Consider the following 17,400-nt stretch of genomic DNA (forward strand, 5'->3'; position numbering starts at 1 on the left):
TGCTCGAAAGTTTTATAAGAAAATTTATTATAATTCGCACGCTAGTGACATTTAGCGATTAGTGTCGTTAGTGACTACAACTACTGATGAATAGAATAAGGAATTTCTGCTTCAAAACATGTTTTTTCGATGATTTGAAGATGTATATTTTTTACAGCTTAGTACGCACAGTTTGTATTTTTACTTTGATTAGCTGATACCAGTTACTGTGGGCTACAATGAATTGCGGGGCCAAAACAACGAATGGCCGAATAAATAAGAGTTTCAGTTTTTTTTCCTCAGACACAAAACAGGCAAAATTTTTAGTAGTTGGATTTTTAGAAAGGTTTTTTTGTTGAACGTAAGGGAAGAGAGGGAGGTTTGTGCATGTAGGTGCATTATTTTAATAAATTATTGAACAACAGGAACGGAGGTGAGAAAAGGGAACACACAAGCTTTAAGGACAACAGTTTTTCTTTGTGAAAGGAATCAGTACTTTGTAAGTGATAGAATAGGTGGCTTATTTGTACAATCGACCCTTGGCACCCTTTCGGAAAGCGTCGTTCATGAACTTGTCCTGCTCGATCTTGTGAACCTGAAACGCAAAATAGCTTTTGCAAATTTGGCTGAAATCTTACTTGTTTGGAACCAGCAGCGGCGGAGGCGGCGGAGTCTCGGCCAGCGTAGTGGACTCGGCGGGACCAGTTGGATGCAGTTCGCAGTCTAGGCTTGCAGAAGTCGTAGAAACCCATGTTCTTGTGCTCTTCCTGGACCCAGTAGACTTCAGCGTTCTTGTATTTCTCGAGCTCGGGAATGACGAGATCGTATGGGAATGGAGCGACCTATTAGAACAAGTAGCTATTGATTTATCAAAGCTAGAAATACCTGTTCAACTCGAGCAATAGCGATGTCGTTTTCGAAGCCTCGGGCAGCTCGCTCCTTGACGAGATCGTAGTAGACCTTTCCAGAGCAGAACATCAGTCGCTTGACGTTATCTGGGTTCTGAATGGCATTGAGTTAAATTACGAATTAAGGGTATTATTTTACCTTGGAGGCAGCACCTTCTTCACCGATGAGTCGTCTGTACTGTGTGCCAGGGCCCATTTCTGACCATTCAGATCGAGCTTCTGGAAGTCGAAGAAGAGATTTGGGAGTCATGAGAATGAGCGGCTTTCGGAATGGAAGAGCGATCTGTCGTCGATGGACGTGCATGACGTTGGCTAGAATTTTATTGAAGAAAGATTTTATTGGGAAGCTTTACCTGGAGTAGTTGGGTTGCAAATAATCCAGTTGGCGTCGTAAAGCTGCTTGATGCCGAAGTCAGCTTCCTTCCAGTCGCTGGGGAAAAGATCGGGATCGTCGTTCTGCATTTGCAAGAATCGTTCGATTCGGCAAGAGGAGTGCTCGGGTCCCATACCTTGTGAAATTGTTTCAAAACGGTTTAAAATGCTATTACTAACCTTCGTAACCGTGAGGAAGCTGCATGGTAAGACCACACTGTCGGACCCACTTGGTCTGTCCAGATGAAAGGAACTGATCGATGATGCACTGAGCAGTGTTGGCGAAATCACCGAACTGGGCCTCCCAGATAACGTGAGAGTTAGGGTTGACCATTGAGTAGCCGAGCTCGAATCCAAGAACACCGTACTCAGAGAGTGCAGAGTTGCAGACGGTATATTTGCCCTAGTTTATCTACTAGAAATGTAGAGTATAGATTGCGGTTTACCTGGTCCTCGGAGAGGTTGGACATCGGAAGGTAGATTCCCTTATCTTTCTTCTGGCAATGAAGAACGTGATGTCTATGAGAGAAGGTTCCTCGCTCAACATCTTGGCCAGAGAGTCGGACATGGTTTCCATCCATAAGAAGAGAGCCGTAACCGAAAGACTCGCCCATTGCCCAGTCAGCAGTCTTAGTGCTGGCAAGGCCGGCTCGTCCCTTCAAGACTCGCTTGAGACCGCCGTGAAGGGTGATATCTGCTGGTGGGACAGAGATGGCGTCGGAAATGCGCTGAAGAGTCTCCATTGGAACACCAGTATCGGGAAGCTTCTCGGCAACCCAGGTTCCCTGGTCGTCCTTGAAGAATCCCTTCCATGGGGAGTCGAGCCAGTGTCGGAACTCGAGTTTAGTTTCCGTCTTGGCTTTGGCGAGAGCATCTTCGCAGATCTTCTCATACTGAGCGATGAGCTCCTGAATGTCTCCATCGTCGACGACGCCTTGTTCCTTGAGGGAGTCGCCGTACTTGTCGAGGACGTTCTTGTGCTTCTTGATGGCCTGGTACATTCGTGGCTGGGTGAACATGGGCTCGTCGATTTCGTTGTGACCGTGTCGTCGGTAACCGATCAAATCAATGACAACGTCGGTATTGAAGGTCTGTCGGAATTCAGCGGCGACCTTGGAGACGTAGACAACGGCATCGGGATCGTCAGCGTTGACGTGGAAGATAGGGGCATTGACGACTCGGCCAACGTCGGTACAGTAAGGAGAGGCTCGGGAGTGTCGAGGATCAGTGGTGAAACCGATCTGGTTGTTGCACACGAGATGGATGGCACCACCGACGGAATAGAAAGGAAGATGGCTCAAGTGAAGAGTCTCGTAGACGACACCCTGTCCAGCGAAAGCAGCGTCACCGTGGAGAAGCATTGGAATGACAGTTTTACCCTAGTAAGGAATAAGATATTGAATGAGTATTTTTATAAATTACCTCGTCATCATTTCTGTAGAACTGTTCGGCCTTGCACTTGCCAACAACAATGGGATCGACTGCTTCAAGATGTGATGGGTTGGCACAGAGCGAGACGTTGATGAGTTCCTTGGAAGCGTGGTTGATAGTTTCGTGGGACATACCTAAACTCAAGTTAGCGGGTTTAATAAGTGCGTTAGAGCTTATTCATTGCTATTTCGCAAATTGCAATCATGATCAGGTCAATACGAGCATTAGAGCAGTTCGTGCGTAAGCAGAGCGTAAAATCTTCTTGAACATAAGTCTGCAACATATGTCCAAGATGATAAGCGAGCGATAAGCGTGAGAAATGTGCCAAAAAAGGAGATTGATAAGAATGATGATGATCAAGTTCCGGTTGGAAATTGACTCACCGGGAATGTTCACCGAGTGACAGAAAACACCAAAAATCATGATGCAATTTTAGAACACCCGTCCCAGTAAATCCCTTTCACAACAGCCAGACTAGGTAGCGTTCTATCTATCTACAGAACTGGTAGTGAAAGGTATCTACAAATACGTCACCAGTTATATCTGGTAAATATTCACCGATCATTTCTGTCATTTACCCTCTTCAGAGTTTATTTCTTGTTCGACTGATGCTCCTATTTAAATGGAAAAGGTGAATTAAGCGTTTTTTCTCCATGCATGATGATTCGTTAGACGAAGAAAATATTGGAAGAACTTACCGAGATGATATTTGACGTCGCCAGACTGGCCGACGTCGGTGGGTTCGAGCTTGGGGTCGAATTGGCAGAAGATCTGGTCGAGATCTTTTCGGATAATGTTAGCCAGAACATTGAGACGGCCTCGATGGGGCATTCCCATGACGTACGATCGTCCGCCGAGTTGAGTAAGAGTGTCGATCAAAGTCTTCATGCAAGGAATGATCATTTCGAGACCTTCAAGACCGAATCGCTTTTCAGAAACCCACTTCTTTGCCAAAAACTCTTCGAATTTCGTCGATCGGACGAGTCGCTCAAGAGTGAGCTTCTGTTCTTCTGGAGTGATTCTTCGTGCTTCGGGGTTTTCGAACTTTCGTCGGATCCATTCTTTCTGGTCCTGGCTGGTGATGTGCATGAATTCGACACCGATGGACCCGCAGTAAGCAGCTTCCAAGCGGTTTTTAATTTCGCTGAGAGGGAGGGAAGTTTCGCCTTCTCTGAAAAGAAACACTTGAGATATCAATAAAAGGTAATTTGCTTACCGTCCAACGTGACACTTTTCTGGAAGGTTGAAAACTTTATCGTCAGCTCCGGCCAAGATGTCAGGGACGGTAAGTCGAGCAGCATCTTCGGCTTCAGTGATGGCAAAAGACTTTGGACCCTCGCTGATTCCGAGAGGGTCGAGGTTGGCCTTGAAGTGACCTCTGACTTGGTAGGCTCGGATGAGGTTTTCAAGGGCGATGTACTGTTCCACATTTTTGCTGATGTCGCCAGAGGATTCGGCGGCGCCTCCGACGGATCCTTCGATTTTGTAAACAGCTCCGGTGGTGATGGAAGGGGGCGCCTGTCAGTGGGTTAGATTCTAACCGTTAGAACTTTAGAAATGCAGTAGAATTCAAGGAAGAGTACAAAAGAAAAGAAAAATATCAACCCATTCCTGATAGGCAGCGCCGAGAGGAGCACCCTTTTGAACCTGTTTGAAGTAAGCGTTCCAGCTTGGGTGAACTGAGTTGGGGTCTTCCATCCAGGTCAAGTACATTTCTTCGATGTATCCAGCGCTAGTTCCATTAGCGAAGGACTCGGACTAGAAAAAATCGATCATAAGACTGAAAGAAAGTAATCATATGTACCTTTGAAGCGACGGAGGCAGCGACATTTGTATTCGACCGGGTCAACTGCCGTATCACTTTCCCCGCTTTCCCCTTCATCATTCTAAAAACAATTTTCGTAAATTTCAAATTTCGGCGGAAAATTCTTATGAGAATAGCACATATGTGTCTGTCTGACGCAAGAATTCGTGAGTCATTTGCGCTCTCGTAAAACTGGTCTGTTACTATTTGATCGTGAAAATTCTAGTAAACAAACCCGCTGACCCGCTAAATGAAGAATAAGTTGAATTTTATTAAAAATGCACCGGTGAATTGAACACTCATGAGTGGATACAGAAATATAAGAAACTGCTCATTAGGTTGATTTCTCTAGGGAAAAAAATGATCTTTGAAAAAGAATTAGTGGCTAGAAAGATACGTAAAGGAACTGGGATCACCCGCAGGTGATAAGGCGCGATTCTTATCAGAACAAGGGATAAGGATGAAAGCAAGACTCAAACAGTTGAAAATATTAAAAGTAACTTTTATGGTTTCTGGTTAAAATTGGTTATTTCGAGCTACGTATTAGCGTTGATTACCTTTACTTGTCGATAAAAAAATAGGATGAGCACAAAAAAGAGCGATCAGCCGCTGCGTCCCTTTCTCTGATTGGGCAAAGTGACGCATTCAATCAACAAAAAATCACTGTTGATGTTCTAGAATCTACGATTACGTTACTAATGCTAGCTTAAAGTTTAGGTGATAGTAAGGTTGAGCGATTTGAGGAATGATTTGGGCAAGGAGCGAGTTGAACGGACGTTGCGGAAAGTGAATGAAATTCGCGTTTGTCGGGGGAGAATGAAGTTGTCATTTTCAGGAGGGCAGGAGAGGCAGGAGAAGTTGGAGACGGAAGAGATGTCGTCGGATAGGTTTTCTTCGATTTCATGGAGCTCGTTGTAGAGACGCCCGTGGAGGATGCTCAGTGCGCCAGGTTCAAGATAAACTAGACGCAATTGAATAGCTGCAGAAAATAGCGCCTTTGAAGGGAAAGAAAGAAACAAAAACTTACCAGAATACAGTAGCTCCTTGTTTTGCTTCTTTCTTATATTCAAAATCTGTCCAGATCCGGTCGAAATCGTCGCGACCACAGAAGAATAAGCCGGTCCATCGGTATGCGCCATGATTCCCTGCCCCGGTAAATATTCGTTGATAAGAACATGGTTCATTTCTTCCACTATTTCTATTTGAAACTTCTTTCTTTGACCTTCAAGTTGAAGAAAATCTTCGATTTTCGACTTAACTTTTTGAAGATATTCGGGAAAGGGCGTTCTGATCATCGGCCTGCCATCGTCAGGAACTGTCCCACCTCAGAAGTGGATTCATGAAGTTGAACTTGATGATGCTCCTGGTTACCGATTTTTTGAAGCCTTCGGTTTGCCAATTTTGTCCAGCGGCCTTTTGAAGCTTTTTGAAAGAGGTCTTTTTCTTCTTCAGAAGGTAGGAAATTCGGGATGTAGGAGAAACCTGGCACAGACCACTCCATTCTTGAAAGGGATTATTCATAAAGATCATGGATAATTTCAAAAAAATTCTTTCAGGCATGAAAATCCTGAAAAAACTGCGGGTGTAGGTCAATAGAGCTCGCTGAGACGAGTCGATTGCTACCTCTTGCTCCGAAAAACTCAAAGATTTTCGGCCCCTACGAGTGATAAGAAGGTCTCTTATCAAAAATTTTGATTCCAGCGCCGTTTTGTTCTAGAATAGCAGGAATCACGTGTGACCCCGGAAAATGATCCTCATGATCGGCTCTATTGACAGGCGAAGTTTCTGACCTTCATCATTTGTCCCGCCGAGTTTATCAGCAAAAACCGTTTGCGGAAAAATGGGACTGAAAATGGGCCGAAAATTAGGAACGTGCAGCTACAACAAAATGCATGGAAATTCGGTATTTTTGCTGATAAACTCGGCGGGACAAATGATGAAGGTCAGAAACTTCGCCTGTCAATAGAGCCGATCATGAGGATCATTTTCCGGGGTCACACGTGATTCCTGCTATTCTAGAACAAAAACGGCGCTGGAATCAAAATTTTTGATAAGAGACCTTCTTATCACTCGTAGGGGCCGAAAATCTTTGAGTTTTTCGGAGCAAGAGGTAGCAATCGACTCGTCTCAGCGAGCTCTATTGACCTACACCCGCAGTTTTTTCAGGATTTTCATGCCTGAAAGAATTTTTTTGAAATTATCTTGATAAGCTTCCTGTTATTCCTGAACTGTAACAGCTTGGAAATACAACACTTTCTCTCTTTCAAAATCAAAATTATAATCAATTGTACCCTCTTATTTTACCAAAAACCAAGTAAGTCCGCTGATTATTACGTAACTATTCTTCATCCCTTCGAATCTTCCCGAAATCTACAGTAAAATACTGACAACAAAGTTCTCTTTCCAAACTTTTCTCTGAACAATTGTCTATTTATCTCTCACAAAATCTAGTGACGGACATAAAGGGATGACACTGGGAAGCTCTGGTGGAGGAGGGGTAAAATCAGTTCGTTCCTCAAAAGAAGCTTGGGCTAGGAGACAGCGATTGGTGCCCAGCACCCGGACCAATGGCGCTCCATTTTTCCGGGTCGCTAAATTTTCTTTTCATAAAAAATGAAAGAAAGAAGACAATCAATGATTTACCTTTGCTAACCTTTTTTCCCGGTTACTGGGTCAACGAGCTTTTCCGCCCCTCCCACATTTTTATCAAAAAATTGAGAGCTAAAATGAAGAAAATATCAAAATAGAGATATAAATTTAAGAAGCTATTAATTATAAAATGATACTAATTCACCTGTTAGCTTTAACAGGTTACTGACTTTGCAATGAGTGTGTACCAGTAAATATTGATTTGATCTGATTATTTGACCTGAGATTATTGACTTACTGTACTGTAAAATTCGCGTTTCTGCCCGTCCCGATTCTCCAATTTCTAAATTTTCCTATTTTTTATTCAGAGAAAAGAATGGCAGCGAAAAAAGAAAAATCTGCAGCGGAAACATTTTTCATCGTAAGTTTTTTTAATGTTTTGGGAATCAACCGCTATTTTCGACTTTAGAACTTGATGCTTGGTGGAACCGCTGGAGGTATTTCAAAGACTGTCGTTGCTCCGATTGAGCGAGTCAAGCTCCTCCTCCAGGTCCAGGATGCCTCGCATCAGATGAAGGGCGCTGGTGTCAAGCCCTACACTGGAATGATGAACTGTTTCTCCCGAGTTTACGCCGTAAGTTCTCAAAAAGTGATGAAGACTTTCCAATCATTCCTCTTTCAGGAACAAGGATTGGCCTCTTTCTGGCGAGGAAACATGGCAAATGTTATCCGATACTTTCCTACACAGGCCCTCAACTTCGCCTTCAAAGAGCGATACCAGAAGTTCTTCATCCGACACGACAAGAAAACCGACTTCTGGAAGTTTTTCGCCGGTATGTTGGCCGCTGGTGGTGCCGCCGGTGCTACATCCATGGCTTTCGTTTATCCCCTCGACTTTGCCAGAACTCGATTGGGCGCTGATGTCGGAAAGGTAACCAAAAATCATGCGGCTCGGGAACTAATGCGTGATTTCAGAGCGCTTCTGAGCGACAATTCAACGGAATCGGCGACTGTATGAGAAAGATCTACAAGGCGGACGGTATCACCGGTCTCTACCAGGGCTTCACCATCTCCGTTGTCGGAATCATCATCTACAGAGCTTGCTTCTTCGGTCTCTACGACACCATCAAGGTACGATTTTTAACAAACCTTTCTCTCTATCTCTTCTTCATAGGCGATGGCCTTCGATGATCCCAAGAAATCAAACTTCATCTTCTCTTTCTGCGTTGGTTTCGCTGTCGAAACTCTGGCTGGAATTATTGCTTACCCAATCGATACTGTCAGACGTCGAATGATGATGCAGTCTGGAGAGGTACTTGCTCTTATCATATGATCAAACAAGAGCCATTTCTCTTGATTCTGACAAAAGAAAATTGTCCTAAATTTTCTCTAAACATAACTTTTTAGGGCTCTCAACGAATGTACAGCGGTTCTATCGACTGCGCTAGAAAGATCCTCGCCAACGAAGGAGGTGTCCCTGCTTTCTTCAAGGGCTGCTTCTCGAATATCCTCCGTGGTCTTGGAGGAGCCATCGTTTTGGTCATGTACGACGAGATGAAAAAATACGTCTAAGACGAGCGATTTATCCGAATCCTTGAATCCTGAAACTGAACTTCATTTACGTATTTGCTCACAACCTTACTCTCCTGAACAATTCCAGAACAAACTGTATTTTAATTCAATTTATAATGGACATTAGTTCCTCCTTCTCTGGCGAAATGCAATTATTTGAAAAGAAATTTTTGAAAGCCAAAAACTTACTCCTCCCCCTCTCTCTTTGTACTTTTCTTTCAAAAAAATACAAAACTGAACAATTGTGAAAAGACGCAACTATCGAAACTTGTTTCATTGTCCATGTGATATCCTGATATTATATCAGTGATATATAGTATCGATACTATCAATAGATAGGCCATTAGAAAAAAAAATGAATTAATAAACAAATGCTTTAAATAAATAAGCAAGAAGAATGTGTCTTGGTGTCATTTTTTGCAGGAAATCTGATCCCGGCAACTTGTATAGAAAACCTGAGCCAGGGTTTTATCTCAAATGAAAAGCCGCGTTCGAAATGGTGATCTTGTGAAGCCGCTTTGCGGCTTCGTTTTTTAAAAAACCGCATATACCGTATATGATAAACGGCTTCTCATTCATGATATTTCAGACTCTGGCTCAGGTTTTCTCCGTAGGTTTTCAACATAAAAGGATCAATAATTTTATTCATACGATTAATATGTAATGTTGTTAATGATTCCAGAGGACTTCCGCTCAACATAAAAGAAATCATTTTCCTTTGATGAATAAACAGAGTACCTGAAGAAAAAAAAACGTTTATAAACGAATTTTTGTTGGAAGAGATGATACTTAGTTGTGATTTAATTTCTTGGGCGATTTATCGATTGTTTTATTACAGTAAGTCGATGCGTAAATACCGATACGTAGTTCTTAGATTAGGAAGTCGACAAATGCCCATTTTGGTGAATTTTTTTACTCAGACATGAAAAGTGCATCAGAGAAGTTCTTGTACTTTGCATTTGGTTCGAATTTACTCGAGAGCCGAGTAAAGATCAACTCCCCCAGCGCAGAATTCATCTGCTACGCGACGCTCAAGAATTACGAGCTTGTCTTTGCTGGCTGGTCTGAAAGATGGCAAGGGGCTTCTGGCACAGTTCAAACTAAACAAAGTCTTCTGATAAGAAGTGAATAACTCATTGTTGAACTTGAAGTAAGCAACGATCATCGAAAGCCAAGAAAACGATGTGATTGGTTGTGTGTACTCAATTGATAAGGAAAATCTCGCAGAACTGGATCGTCAAGAAGGAGTTCATCAAAATATTTACGAGCCCTTGGAGATTTCTGCTTTGGGAAGTGATGGAAAGAATTATCTCTGCAGGACGTATTATAAAAAGGACGTGGCTGAAGGGAGAACGAAACAGGATCCACCAAGCAAGGTTAAAAATGCTGATAGAATATGTGACTCAAGTAATTTTTAGGCTTACGTGAGTGTGATCATTTCCGGAGCAAAAGAGCACAAATTCCCTGAGCCGTACATTTCCCAATTAGAAACAATCGAACACAACGGAATATTCGACATTCCAATGTTGAAAAATATCGAAGAAGGGAGGAAAGAAGATGATGAGCCTGATCAATGATTACCTTTCTATTTCTGTACAAATTTTTAAAATACTCTATAGATTCGAATGCTTTACTGAAATCAATAATAAAATCAAATTTTTCTTCCGAAAGTCATATTTTCTTTCTAAATTTTAGAATGGAAAATTGATTCCTATTGATTCGATATTTTACCAAAAGAAAGACGCAAAAAGCGAAATTGAAGATGGCGGATTTTTGACAAAGACAGTATCGCTGTAATATGGACGGAAATATAAAACTGGACACTGACAGTATAAGCATGACTGTTGTTAACATGACGGATCATGACAAAGAGCGTCTGGCGAAGGAAAACCACTCCGATATCGAAAGACGGCGGAGGAACAAAATGACGCAGTTTATAAACGAGTTGGCAGAACTCATCCCTGCTTGCAACAGTCAGGTACTCAGCGTTAATTTTTTCTTTCTCAAGTCAATTTTTGTAGCCAACGCAAACGAAGCCCGACAAATTGTCGATTCTTAAATGGGCGGCCGACCATGCCGAGCAACTTCCAGGCGCTTTCAACCGCGCTTATCCCTATCTAGTCACGCTGGAAATGTTCGATCACATCATGTACACGGCCACGAGAGGATGCTTTTTACTTCTCGGGAAGTTTGATCTTGAAATTATCAATCACAGCGAAACAGCGGTCGAAATCTTCGGAAAAAGCAACATGACGCAAATGAAATTCTTGGATTTCGTGCATGAAAAGGACAAAGAAATCGTCAGAAATTTGGTTAGTTAATCGGAAAAATGCTTTTATTTACGATGATTGAAGCTCTGCGCGACGATCAATTTCGACCAGAATATGCTGGATATGAAGAGTTTCACTGTTAGAACGACTTCGGCGCAGCTTCCAAGGGGGCCACCAATAGAAGGAGTTACAGCTGGCGCGAATAATAATAAAAGAGAGTGCATATGCAGGCTGAAGACTGAAAAAGCACAGGTAGAAACGCTCATATTTCCTAAGAACGAAACCAAACTTTTGCAGTTCTTAAACGCGTCGAACAGCCCTAGCTCCGCAGATGGGTATTGCGTCGCGACCATCACTGCTTCTTTGATTCCGGCAATCGAAGCTGGCCCCTACAATGAAACCTGGGCAGTGCTTATCCGCCAAGAACAACCGATCGAACCTCAAACCAGCTCTGGCCTTGTACACGTCAATGGCGGCGCAGTCAATCCTCTTTCAAAGTAACCCTCTTTTCAATTTCAAATTCATCAATTCAACTTTAGATGCACGGTGAAGATTGGCCTCGATGGCACGATAGCGTACTGCGACGATTTTATCGTGAAGTTGCTCGATCTCGAGGCCGGCGCGCAGAAAAGGATAATTGGCAAGAAGTTTTGGGAAGTGTTTTCTGAAAAACTCGGCAGCTCTCAAGCGGAGAACGATTTAAAATGTAAGTCCTAACAATTCGCCAAGATCTATCGCTCATTCTAGCGTTGATAATGGAAGGCTGCACGCGAGAAAGAGAGGCCAAGATCGTCCTCAACAAAAACGGCCAGGTGCTGATGTGCCTGCGCCCAATCGTGAACCCTTCCTCGAAGAAAACCGAATTCATCATCGCCAGTCTCAAACAAGTTCCACACTCCTGACCTAGGTCCGAAATCCCGCGTGTTTGGCTTGTGGCGTGTGAGTGGGGGCGCTATCCACGCCGCGCCAACTTTGTGAAGCAGCCCGCGCGCCGCAAAAATCGTGATGCGTATACGCCGCAAATCGAAAATGGCGCGCAACATTTTCAATGTGTAGCGTTTTTGATACTGGGCGAGCGCGCGCATTCAAAATATTCGTATATGCTACATCTGAGGACAATTATTGAACTAAACCACGTTAGGTTGATAGAACAGATTGAAGATATTCAACAGAATAAATAGACATCGATAATAGAATACTTCTGAAACTTATATATACGAAGGCAACTATAGAAAAAAGCCATACATGGTAGTCAATCATGAGAAAGTCTCATAAAAATAATATATTTATGAGATTTCTCTTTAAACAAAAATGGTCAGTTTTGCCATTACTAATATTAGTAAATTCTTATAATAACGAATAATTGGCACAGAAACTTATTGTCAATAAGACATTCACCAGTGTTAAAATTATCTGCGAAGACTGATCGAGAATTTTTTATTACTCTTGACAAAATTATGAAGCTTTACACTTCTTGAAAAATTTAGTTCAAATCACCCGGGGTTATTTGCATCAGTTTTAGCGCGGTAGGTAAAAGGAACCACTCGAATATTGGTGCGTTCCGGGGCTTTACGGGAATACAAGGCTGCCAGCACAAGCTTAGGGCCTACGCCTTGAGCGCTTGGCGCTAGTAATCAACCCTGGAAGCGAGAGCGGAAAATTGGGCCTCAATCGAGCCTGGCGTAAAATTTACGCCGCAAAATTTTTGCTGCGTGAAGAGCGCCCCCACTCACGCGCCACAAGCCAAACACGCGGGATTTCGGACCTAGCTCCTGACCAGTCTTCTTCTCAAACTACTGTTCTATAATATTTTAAATATTCTTGCTCCTCATTGTTCCTGCTTTCAAATATAAATATTTCTTGAAATCTGTCATATTCAAAAAGCTGTCTGAATAGAAGAGCTTTTTTTAGAGAAGTGTTTACAAAAATAAATCTTTATTTATAAATAACTTATTTATATAAAGCCAGAAATATGTGCAGGAATATCGTTTTACAGCTTGAGAATATTGGTTATAAACTGGTGCGGGTCAAAGGTCTCATCCTCGCTAATGTTCGCCATTCCGCACAGCTTTTCGATGCATTTGCTGATCTCGCTTGAGCTCATCTTTTCGCCGAAATTCTGAAGAAGGCGTTTTCAAAGGGGATTTTCAAAGAAGACGCAAGTACCTCTAAATTATGACGGAACTCTTTGTACGTCATTGAATCGCCCTTTTCGGACTCTAAGAGAGTTTCGAAAGCTTGCTGCACGTCATCCATATTAATTTGATCCACTGAAGATAAAGTTAAAAATGCTCTTATGAAAACAGCTCTATCTTAAAAAAATGTAAATATAAAATAAGCTCCTTCTACAATTATCATTCACTCACGATCACTTGAGAATTTAAAGTCGACTGAAATTGATTTGAATTATTTCAAAGCCTAATTCTGGGGATGAAAAACAGCCTACCTGGTTTGTGATTGACATAAAACTTGATGAAGTCGTCCATTTCGATTTCCTTGACTTGTTTCTGCGTCTTGTGGAACTGGGAGAACTTGATTTCCGTTAGAAGCTCCTCGATTTGCTGCTCGGTCGGGAACCAGCCCAGAGCGCGGACTGCTTCGGCGATTCTATTCAGCGGGATAGTTCGGGCTACATCACGGGTTACTTCGGCGTTGAGGCCCTGCTCCTCCAGTCGGCAAAAGTAGAATACGTCTTTCAACAGCTCAAACTCGTCCGGCTTCAGCATGTTGTAGAAAGGAGTCATTCCGACGCCGCCGCGAAGTTTTTGCTCTTCCAAACTGTCCAAGTCGATGTCCCAAGCAGTGACGATTCCCTCGCCACAGGAAATGATTTTCGACTTTCAAGAGTTTTCAAGTTTTCTTTGTTGCTTTTGATCTTGGCAAAAGCTGATGCAATATTTATGCGGTACATATTATCAGAGTCAAGTTAAAACTCTTTCCTTGATGGCTGTAATTGATGAGACGCCAGCGGGATTGGCGACAACTGCATATTCCTTGTTTGGGTTTCCATCAAGTGGCAACAAAACGACGCCAAGACAGGTCTCTGTCGAGAAAACAATTGAATCCGTTCCGCAAGGTCGCGAAATGAGTTCTGTGATCGGCGAGTCGTACTTGCTGATGCTGATCATTCGTCGAGGAAGCTTGGTGCTCTGATTGTAGAATCGAAATTTATATCTGTCGTTTGTCGTAAGCTAGGAATATCTTTATGAAAACAACGAAGAACCGAAATTTGTTTTACCAAGAATTCTTCTTCGTCTTTATTTCCTGGATATTTAATAAAATTCGTTGGCGTCGCTTCGGACTCAATTCTGTACTGCGAGTGAATCTTCAATTTATCCTCGATAGCGTATTCCACCAGCTTCCGGTCGCGGCTGATTGACAATAATCGGTCAGTTCCATATTCTTGGATGAAGAGTAGACACTTGACTTCTTCCGAGTGAGGGCGGAATCTTCCCATGCATCTCCAGCCGTCTTTTGGACTTAAAAATTGATAGATATTTCGCTTGTAACTTGCTTTAATCTTACTTGGAAGCATCATCCCTTTCCCAGAGATTGACAGCATGGCTAGCATCAGAAGCGGCAAAGTAATTTCCATCGTCGTTGAAAGTTGTCGCCACAATCGCGTGATCAGAGCCTTGAAGTCGAGTGAACTCTTTCAGGGAGAACGCGTCGTAAATGATAGCTTTTGAATGGTTTTATATCTATAAAGGATTTAATTGCCTCCGTCTTAAAATTTTTTCAAACATTTGATTTCGCGAATGTTTAAAACCAATTCCTTGACCCTTGCTGCTTCCAACGGCGACTTCGTTACCATTGCTCGAATATTCGATGCTTTGGATCTTCTCGCTTGTAAGTTTGACCTTCGATAAACACTTGAAGGAGCCATCTTCCAATGACATGAGTCTGAGCTCATGATCTCCGCTGATAATCACAAGATCGCGATGAGGATGAGCCTTGATCCTGACGTGACCTTTTGGTGGGCCTTCGAACACCATTGTAGGAACGCCCTTGACCATTTGATGCACGATGCCTTCGTTTGTGCAGGTGATAAATGGTGGAGCTTCGAAAACAGGCTGATCAAGCGTCGCTTCTCTCATTTCTGCCCCAGCGCCAACGGTGACTGCAGGCAAGTCCGCGAAAGTTAGCGAAACACAGCCGGCAAGCTTGGGCTTTTTCACCCAGTACAGCAATTTCAGCTCGCTCGACAAAAATCGGATATGGCCAGACAAATCGGCAATCGTAACAACTGTGCCTTCTTTGCTCTCATACTTGTCAATCGTAGTGATGGGCCGCTCACTGAATCGGATGAGCTTCTGGCACCGCCAATGCCACTTTGGTCGCGCTTCCGAGGGTGGAGCGCGTTTGCACATGAGAACAGCGCCGTAACCGGCCCCGAGAGATGTGGCGATCTCGGTGTTTGAAACAAAGACAGATTGACCGAGAGCCCAGCCCTCGCGCATCGCTCCGACGTCGTTTTCTTCATCATCTAAAGATTCTTGTAATTGCTGAAATCGATCGCAATTAAAGATTTAGATGCTTTGGTGCTTTGATTCATTACTTCGTGAAATTCTAAGGCCCCACGTGACATGTAGTCTAACTTATAAAGAATGTGAATGGTAAAGAGTTTCGCTCTTCTTATTGATTCAAAAATAGCTTACTTTCAAAATTTTCTTCGAAAAAATCGGCTTGAAACTTTTTATGAAAACCATCAAGGTCTTTTTATCAATCATTTACCTGGAAGAAGAGTCTCCATATCATAAGTACAAATCTGTTTCTTGAGCAAATCTCCATCTTGATTGACAGTTTCTACTCTACTGTGGTACGTCAGGATTACGATTTTCTGAGGAAATGTGATGACCGCGCTTTGGTGATCGGCTTCGATGGCTTTGTTGACTGTGATTTTAGGAAGAAATCCATAAGGAATGACGGCGTTTAGTTGAATTTCTTCGTATTTCAAGGGGATGTCATCCGCCCAGCGCCACATGGTAAGTCGCGAGTCGCCATAAAGGACGAGCTAAAAATCTGTCATTTTAAAGTTCTCATAAATGTTAATAGCTCATTCCAAATTGGAAGTCCCAATTCAAGTACAGCAAAAAAGCCAAAAGAAAGGATTTACGACCAATATATTAATGATTTATCGACGGCACTGCCCAAAGGGTCGACGTGTAGTTATTGAAAAATAGATGAAGAGAGTCAAGATCTAATTAGAAATGATGATCACTACCAATTTCAAAGTCTCAGACACAGATGATTTTCTTCATGATACACTTTCATAAAAATGTAATTACCAAGGTCGCTGAGTCGGTCGAGAAGCTGAGAGAAACGACATCAGATGAAGCTCGAGTGTCGATAGTTTGGAGACCTTGTTTTTGCTCCACATCCCAGATGATGATCGAAGCGCTGTTGCCGATTTCTGAGGAGGCGAGCCAGCGTTTGCAGGGCGAGACGGCGAGATTTTGGACGATATTTCGATGACCGACGAGCGGGTAGTGTTTTTCGCTATTTATTGTCTTACGAAGGGACGAATATATCAAAAAGTTGTTGGTTTCTTGGGCACAGAATTGCCACAAAGAAAGCCTTGGGCTATGACCCAGAAACTGGTGATTGGATTAAGGGTTTAAAGAAGGGTTAAGAAATAAGATTCTTATTTTTGTAGAATGATGAATTACTTCCAAAAGGATTGGCTGTTAGACAAACCACAGTTCTCGTTGTTGTACTGTAGGACGAGTCTCAGGACGTTGAGATCATGTTGAAGCAAATTGATGCGGTTAGTTTGTGTGAATAATCGAGTATTTGGCCCTTTCCTGTATTACGACGATGTGGTTATTTGCGTATGCCACAGTATGTTCTCCATCTTGTGTCAAATCCACGAAACCAAGTCTCGGATTCACTCCGCAAACCCATGATAGCTCTGGTTTTTCAGTTCATTATCAAAATTATCTATTAACATAACTGTCAAATCTCGGGTTTTAAACAGGAGTTCTCCTAACTTACTTTCTCAGCAAATTCAAGTGCGAACTGTTCCTAACGGTCTTCTACTTACTTCGGGAGATTCTTGCTGTGCCGTCTTTGCATCGTTTTTCTCTGGCATTTTGAAAAAACAATATTCACAGCGCAGCGTTGACTAATTTTTCCCACTGTCGTCGGGGCAACCGTAGATTTGATAAATAATCATTCTAGAGAATTTTCGAAAAAAATGAGTATTGAAGAACATTTACGGTAAAAACATAGGCTAGTTTGAGAATCCTTGATTCAGCATTTTAGGATATCCCGGATAGGCTATCCGGGAACAGTTCCTTGATGAATTTGGTTATAAATTATAGCTAAAGTTCAGCCTGAACTATCAAGGAACTAAGAGCGAAAGTAGTTATAGTAGTGACTGTTGTTCAGGCGTTTTTCTCTGTCGCTCATTGGCTGATGAAAATGGATCACTGTTCCCTGGCACTCACGGCCCGAGGCGGCTCTCTGGCCTGGT

At 42.7% G+C, this 17,400-nt stretch overlaps 6 protein-coding genes across 6 annotated transcripts; 3 read left to right on the forward strand and 3 right to left on the reverse strand.

The window, feature by feature from the left end:
* Positions 1-10: 10 nt before the first annotated feature.
* Positions 11-4,603, reverse strand: LOC145703425 (2-oxoglutarate dehydrogenase complex component E1-like). The gene is made up of 12 exons (XM_081780782.1): positions 4,495-4,603; positions 4,301-4,448; positions 3,907-4,207; positions 3,389-3,861; positions 2,682-2,824; positions 1,706-2,638; positions 1,440-1,662; positions 1,241-1,396; positions 1,027-1,199; positions 865-981; positions 618-821; positions 11-574 (listed from the first exon to the last, which is right to left on the reverse strand). The coding sequence occupies exons 1-12, from the start codon at positions 4,573-4,575 to the stop codon at positions 500-502; spliced, it is 3,027 nt and encodes a 1,008-aa protein (XP_081636908.1). The 5' UTR covers positions 4,576-4,603; the 3' UTR covers positions 11-499.
* A 7-nt stretch (positions 4,604-4,610) lies between these two features.
* LOC145703432 (putative RNA/DNA demethylase ALKBH6) lies at positions 4,611-6,009 on the reverse strand. Its single transcript, XM_081780789.1, has 3 exons — positions 5,866-6,009; positions 5,522-5,818; positions 4,611-5,455 (listed from the first exon to the last, which is right to left on the reverse strand). The coding sequence occupies exons 1-3, from the start codon at positions 5,993-5,995 to the stop codon at positions 5,208-5,210; spliced, it is 675 nt and encodes a 224-aa protein (XP_081636915.1). The 5' UTR covers positions 5,996-6,009; the 3' UTR covers positions 4,611-5,207.
* Positions 6,010-7,458: 1,449 nt separating this feature from the next.
* Positions 7,459-8,906, forward strand: LOC145703431 (ADP/ATP translocase 3-like). The gene is made up of 6 exons (XM_081780788.1): positions 7,459-7,504; positions 7,553-7,717; positions 7,766-8,014; positions 8,059-8,214; positions 8,258-8,395; positions 8,491-8,906. Exons 1-6 carry the CDS (start codon positions 7,460-7,462, stop codon positions 8,653-8,655), a joined length of 918 nt encoding a protein of 305 aa, XP_081636914.1. The 5' UTR covers position 7,459; the 3' UTR covers positions 8,656-8,906.
* A 671-nt stretch (positions 8,907-9,577) lies between these two features.
* On the forward strand, positions 9,578-10,325 carry LOC145703434 (gamma-glutamylcyclotransferase-like). Its single transcript, XM_081780791.1, has 3 exons — positions 9,578-9,743; positions 9,811-10,031; positions 10,074-10,325. The coding sequence occupies exons 1-3, from the start codon at positions 9,578-9,580 to the stop codon at positions 10,230-10,232; spliced, it is 546 nt and encodes a 181-aa protein (XP_081636917.1). The 3' UTR covers positions 10,233-10,325.
* A 29-nt stretch (positions 10,326-10,354) lies between these two features.
* On the forward strand, positions 10,355-12,810 carry LOC145703429 (aryl hydrocarbon receptor nuclear translocator homolog). Its single transcript, XM_081780785.1, has 7 exons — positions 10,355-10,633; positions 10,677-10,967; positions 11,010-11,177; positions 11,223-11,422; positions 11,465-11,631; positions 11,673-11,828; positions 12,703-12,810. The coding sequence occupies exons 1-6, from the start codon at positions 10,454-10,456 to the stop codon at positions 11,825-11,827; spliced, it is 1,161 nt and encodes a 386-aa protein (XP_081636911.1). The 5' UTR covers positions 10,355-10,453; the 3' UTR covers position 11,828; positions 12,703-12,810.
* Positions 12,811-12,872: 62 nt separating this feature from the next.
* LOC145702061 (cilia- and flagella-associated protein 251-like) lies at positions 12,873-17,016 on the reverse strand. The gene is made up of 10 exons (XM_081779272.1): positions 16,969-17,016; positions 16,214-16,522; positions 15,660-15,939; positions 14,701-15,411; positions 14,451-14,607; positions 14,164-14,404; positions 13,859-14,116; positions 13,372-13,762; positions 13,092-13,195; positions 12,873-13,044 (listed from the first exon to the last, which is right to left on the reverse strand). Exons 1-10 carry the CDS (start codon positions 17,014-17,016, stop codon positions 12,916-12,918), a joined length of 2,628 nt encoding a protein of 875 aa, XP_081635398.1. The 3' UTR covers positions 12,873-12,915.
* Positions 17,017-17,400: the final 384 nt, after the last annotated feature.

The sequence above is a fragment of the Oikopleura dioica genome, chromosome PAR (assembly GCF_907165135.1).
Source record: "Oikopleura dioica chromosome PAR, OKI2018_I68_1.0, whole genome shotgun sequence".
In the NCBI taxonomy this organism is placed as follows: Eukaryota; Metazoa; Chordata; class Appendicularia; order Copelata; family Oikopleuridae; genus Oikopleura; species Oikopleura dioica.

What these genes read in the sequence shown, in the direction of transcription:
- LOC145702061 (XM_081779272.1), bottom strand. Translation starts at nt 17,016, where the DNA reads ATGCCAGAGAAAAACGATGCAAAGACGGCACAGCAAGAATCTCCCGAA. An exon ending in CACAGCAAGAATCTCCCGAA is followed by an intron (nt 16,523 to 16,968) that starts GTAAGTAGAAGA and finishes TCCAATCACCAG; the next exon opens with TTTCTGGGTCATAGCCCAAG. An exon ending in TGGAAGCAGCAAGGGTCAAG is followed by an intron (nt 14,608 to 14,700) that starts GAATTGGTTTTA and finishes ACCATTCAAAAG; the next exon opens with CTATCATTTACGACGCGTTC.
- LOC145703434 (XM_081780791.1), top strand. Translation starts at nt 9,578, where the DNA reads ATGAAAAGTGCATCAGAGAAGTTCTTGTACTTTGCATTTGGTTCGAAT. An exon ending in AAGATGGCAAGGGGCTTCTG is followed by an intron (nt 9,744 to 9,810) that starts GCACAGTTCAAA and finishes ACTTGAAGTAAG; the next exon opens with CAACGATCATCGAAAGCCAA. An exon ending in AACAGGATCCACCAAGCAAG is followed by an intron (nt 10,032 to 10,073) that starts GTTAAAAATGCT and finishes AGTAATTTTTAG; the next exon opens with GCTTACGTGAGTGTGATCAT.
- LOC145703425 (XM_081780782.1), bottom strand. Translation starts at nt 4,575, where the DNA reads ATGATGAAGGGGAAAGCGGGGAAAGTGATACGGCAGTTGACCCGGTCG. An exon ending in CTGCCTCCGTCGCTTCAAAG is followed by an intron (nt 4,449 to 4,494) that starts GTACATATGATT and finishes GATTTTTTCTAG; the next exon opens with TCCGAGTCCTTCGCTAATGG. An exon ending in GCTTCCTCACGGTTACGAAG is followed by an intron (nt 1,397 to 1,439) that starts GTTAGTAATAGC and finishes CAATTTCACAAG; the next exon opens with GTATGGGACCCGAGCACTCC.
- LOC145703429 (XM_081780785.1), top strand. Translation starts at nt 10,454, where the DNA reads ATGGACGGAAATATAAAACTGGACACTGACAGTATAAGCATGACTGTT. An exon ending in AAGAAATCGTCAGAAATTTG is followed by an intron (nt 10,968 to 11,009) that starts GTTAGTTAATCG and finishes CGATGATTGAAG; the next exon opens with CTCTGCGCGACGATCAATTT. An exon ending in AGCGGAGAACGATTTAAAAT is followed by an intron (nt 11,632 to 11,672) that starts GTAAGTCCTAAC and finishes CGCTCATTCTAG; the next exon opens with CGTTGATAATGGAAGGCTGC.
- LOC145703432 (XM_081780789.1), bottom strand. Translation starts at nt 5,995, where the DNA reads ATGGAGTGGTCTGTGCCAGGTTTCTCCTACATCCCGAATTTCCTACCT. An exon ending in CCGAAGGCTTCAAAAAATCG is followed by an intron (nt 5,819 to 5,865) that starts GTAACCAGGAGC and finishes TCCACTTCTGAG; the next exon opens with GTGGGACAGTTCCTGACGAT. An exon ending in CAAGGAGCTACTGTATTCTG is followed by an intron (nt 5,456 to 5,521) that starts GTAAGTTTTTGT and finishes AATTGCGTCTAG; the next exon opens with TTTATCTTGAACCTGGCGCA.
- LOC145703431 (XM_081780788.1), top strand. Translation starts at nt 7,460, where the DNA reads ATGGCAGCGAAAAAAGAAAAATCTGCAGCGGAAACATTTTTCATC. An exon ending in CAGCGGAAACATTTTTCATC is followed by an intron (nt 7,505 to 7,552) that starts GTAAGTTTTTTT and finishes TTTCGACTTTAG; the next exon opens with AACTTGATGCTTGGTGGAAC. An exon ending in GTCTCTACGACACCATCAAG is followed by an intron (nt 8,215 to 8,257) that starts GTACGATTTTTA and finishes TCTTCTTCATAG; the next exon opens with GCGATGGCCTTCGATGATCC.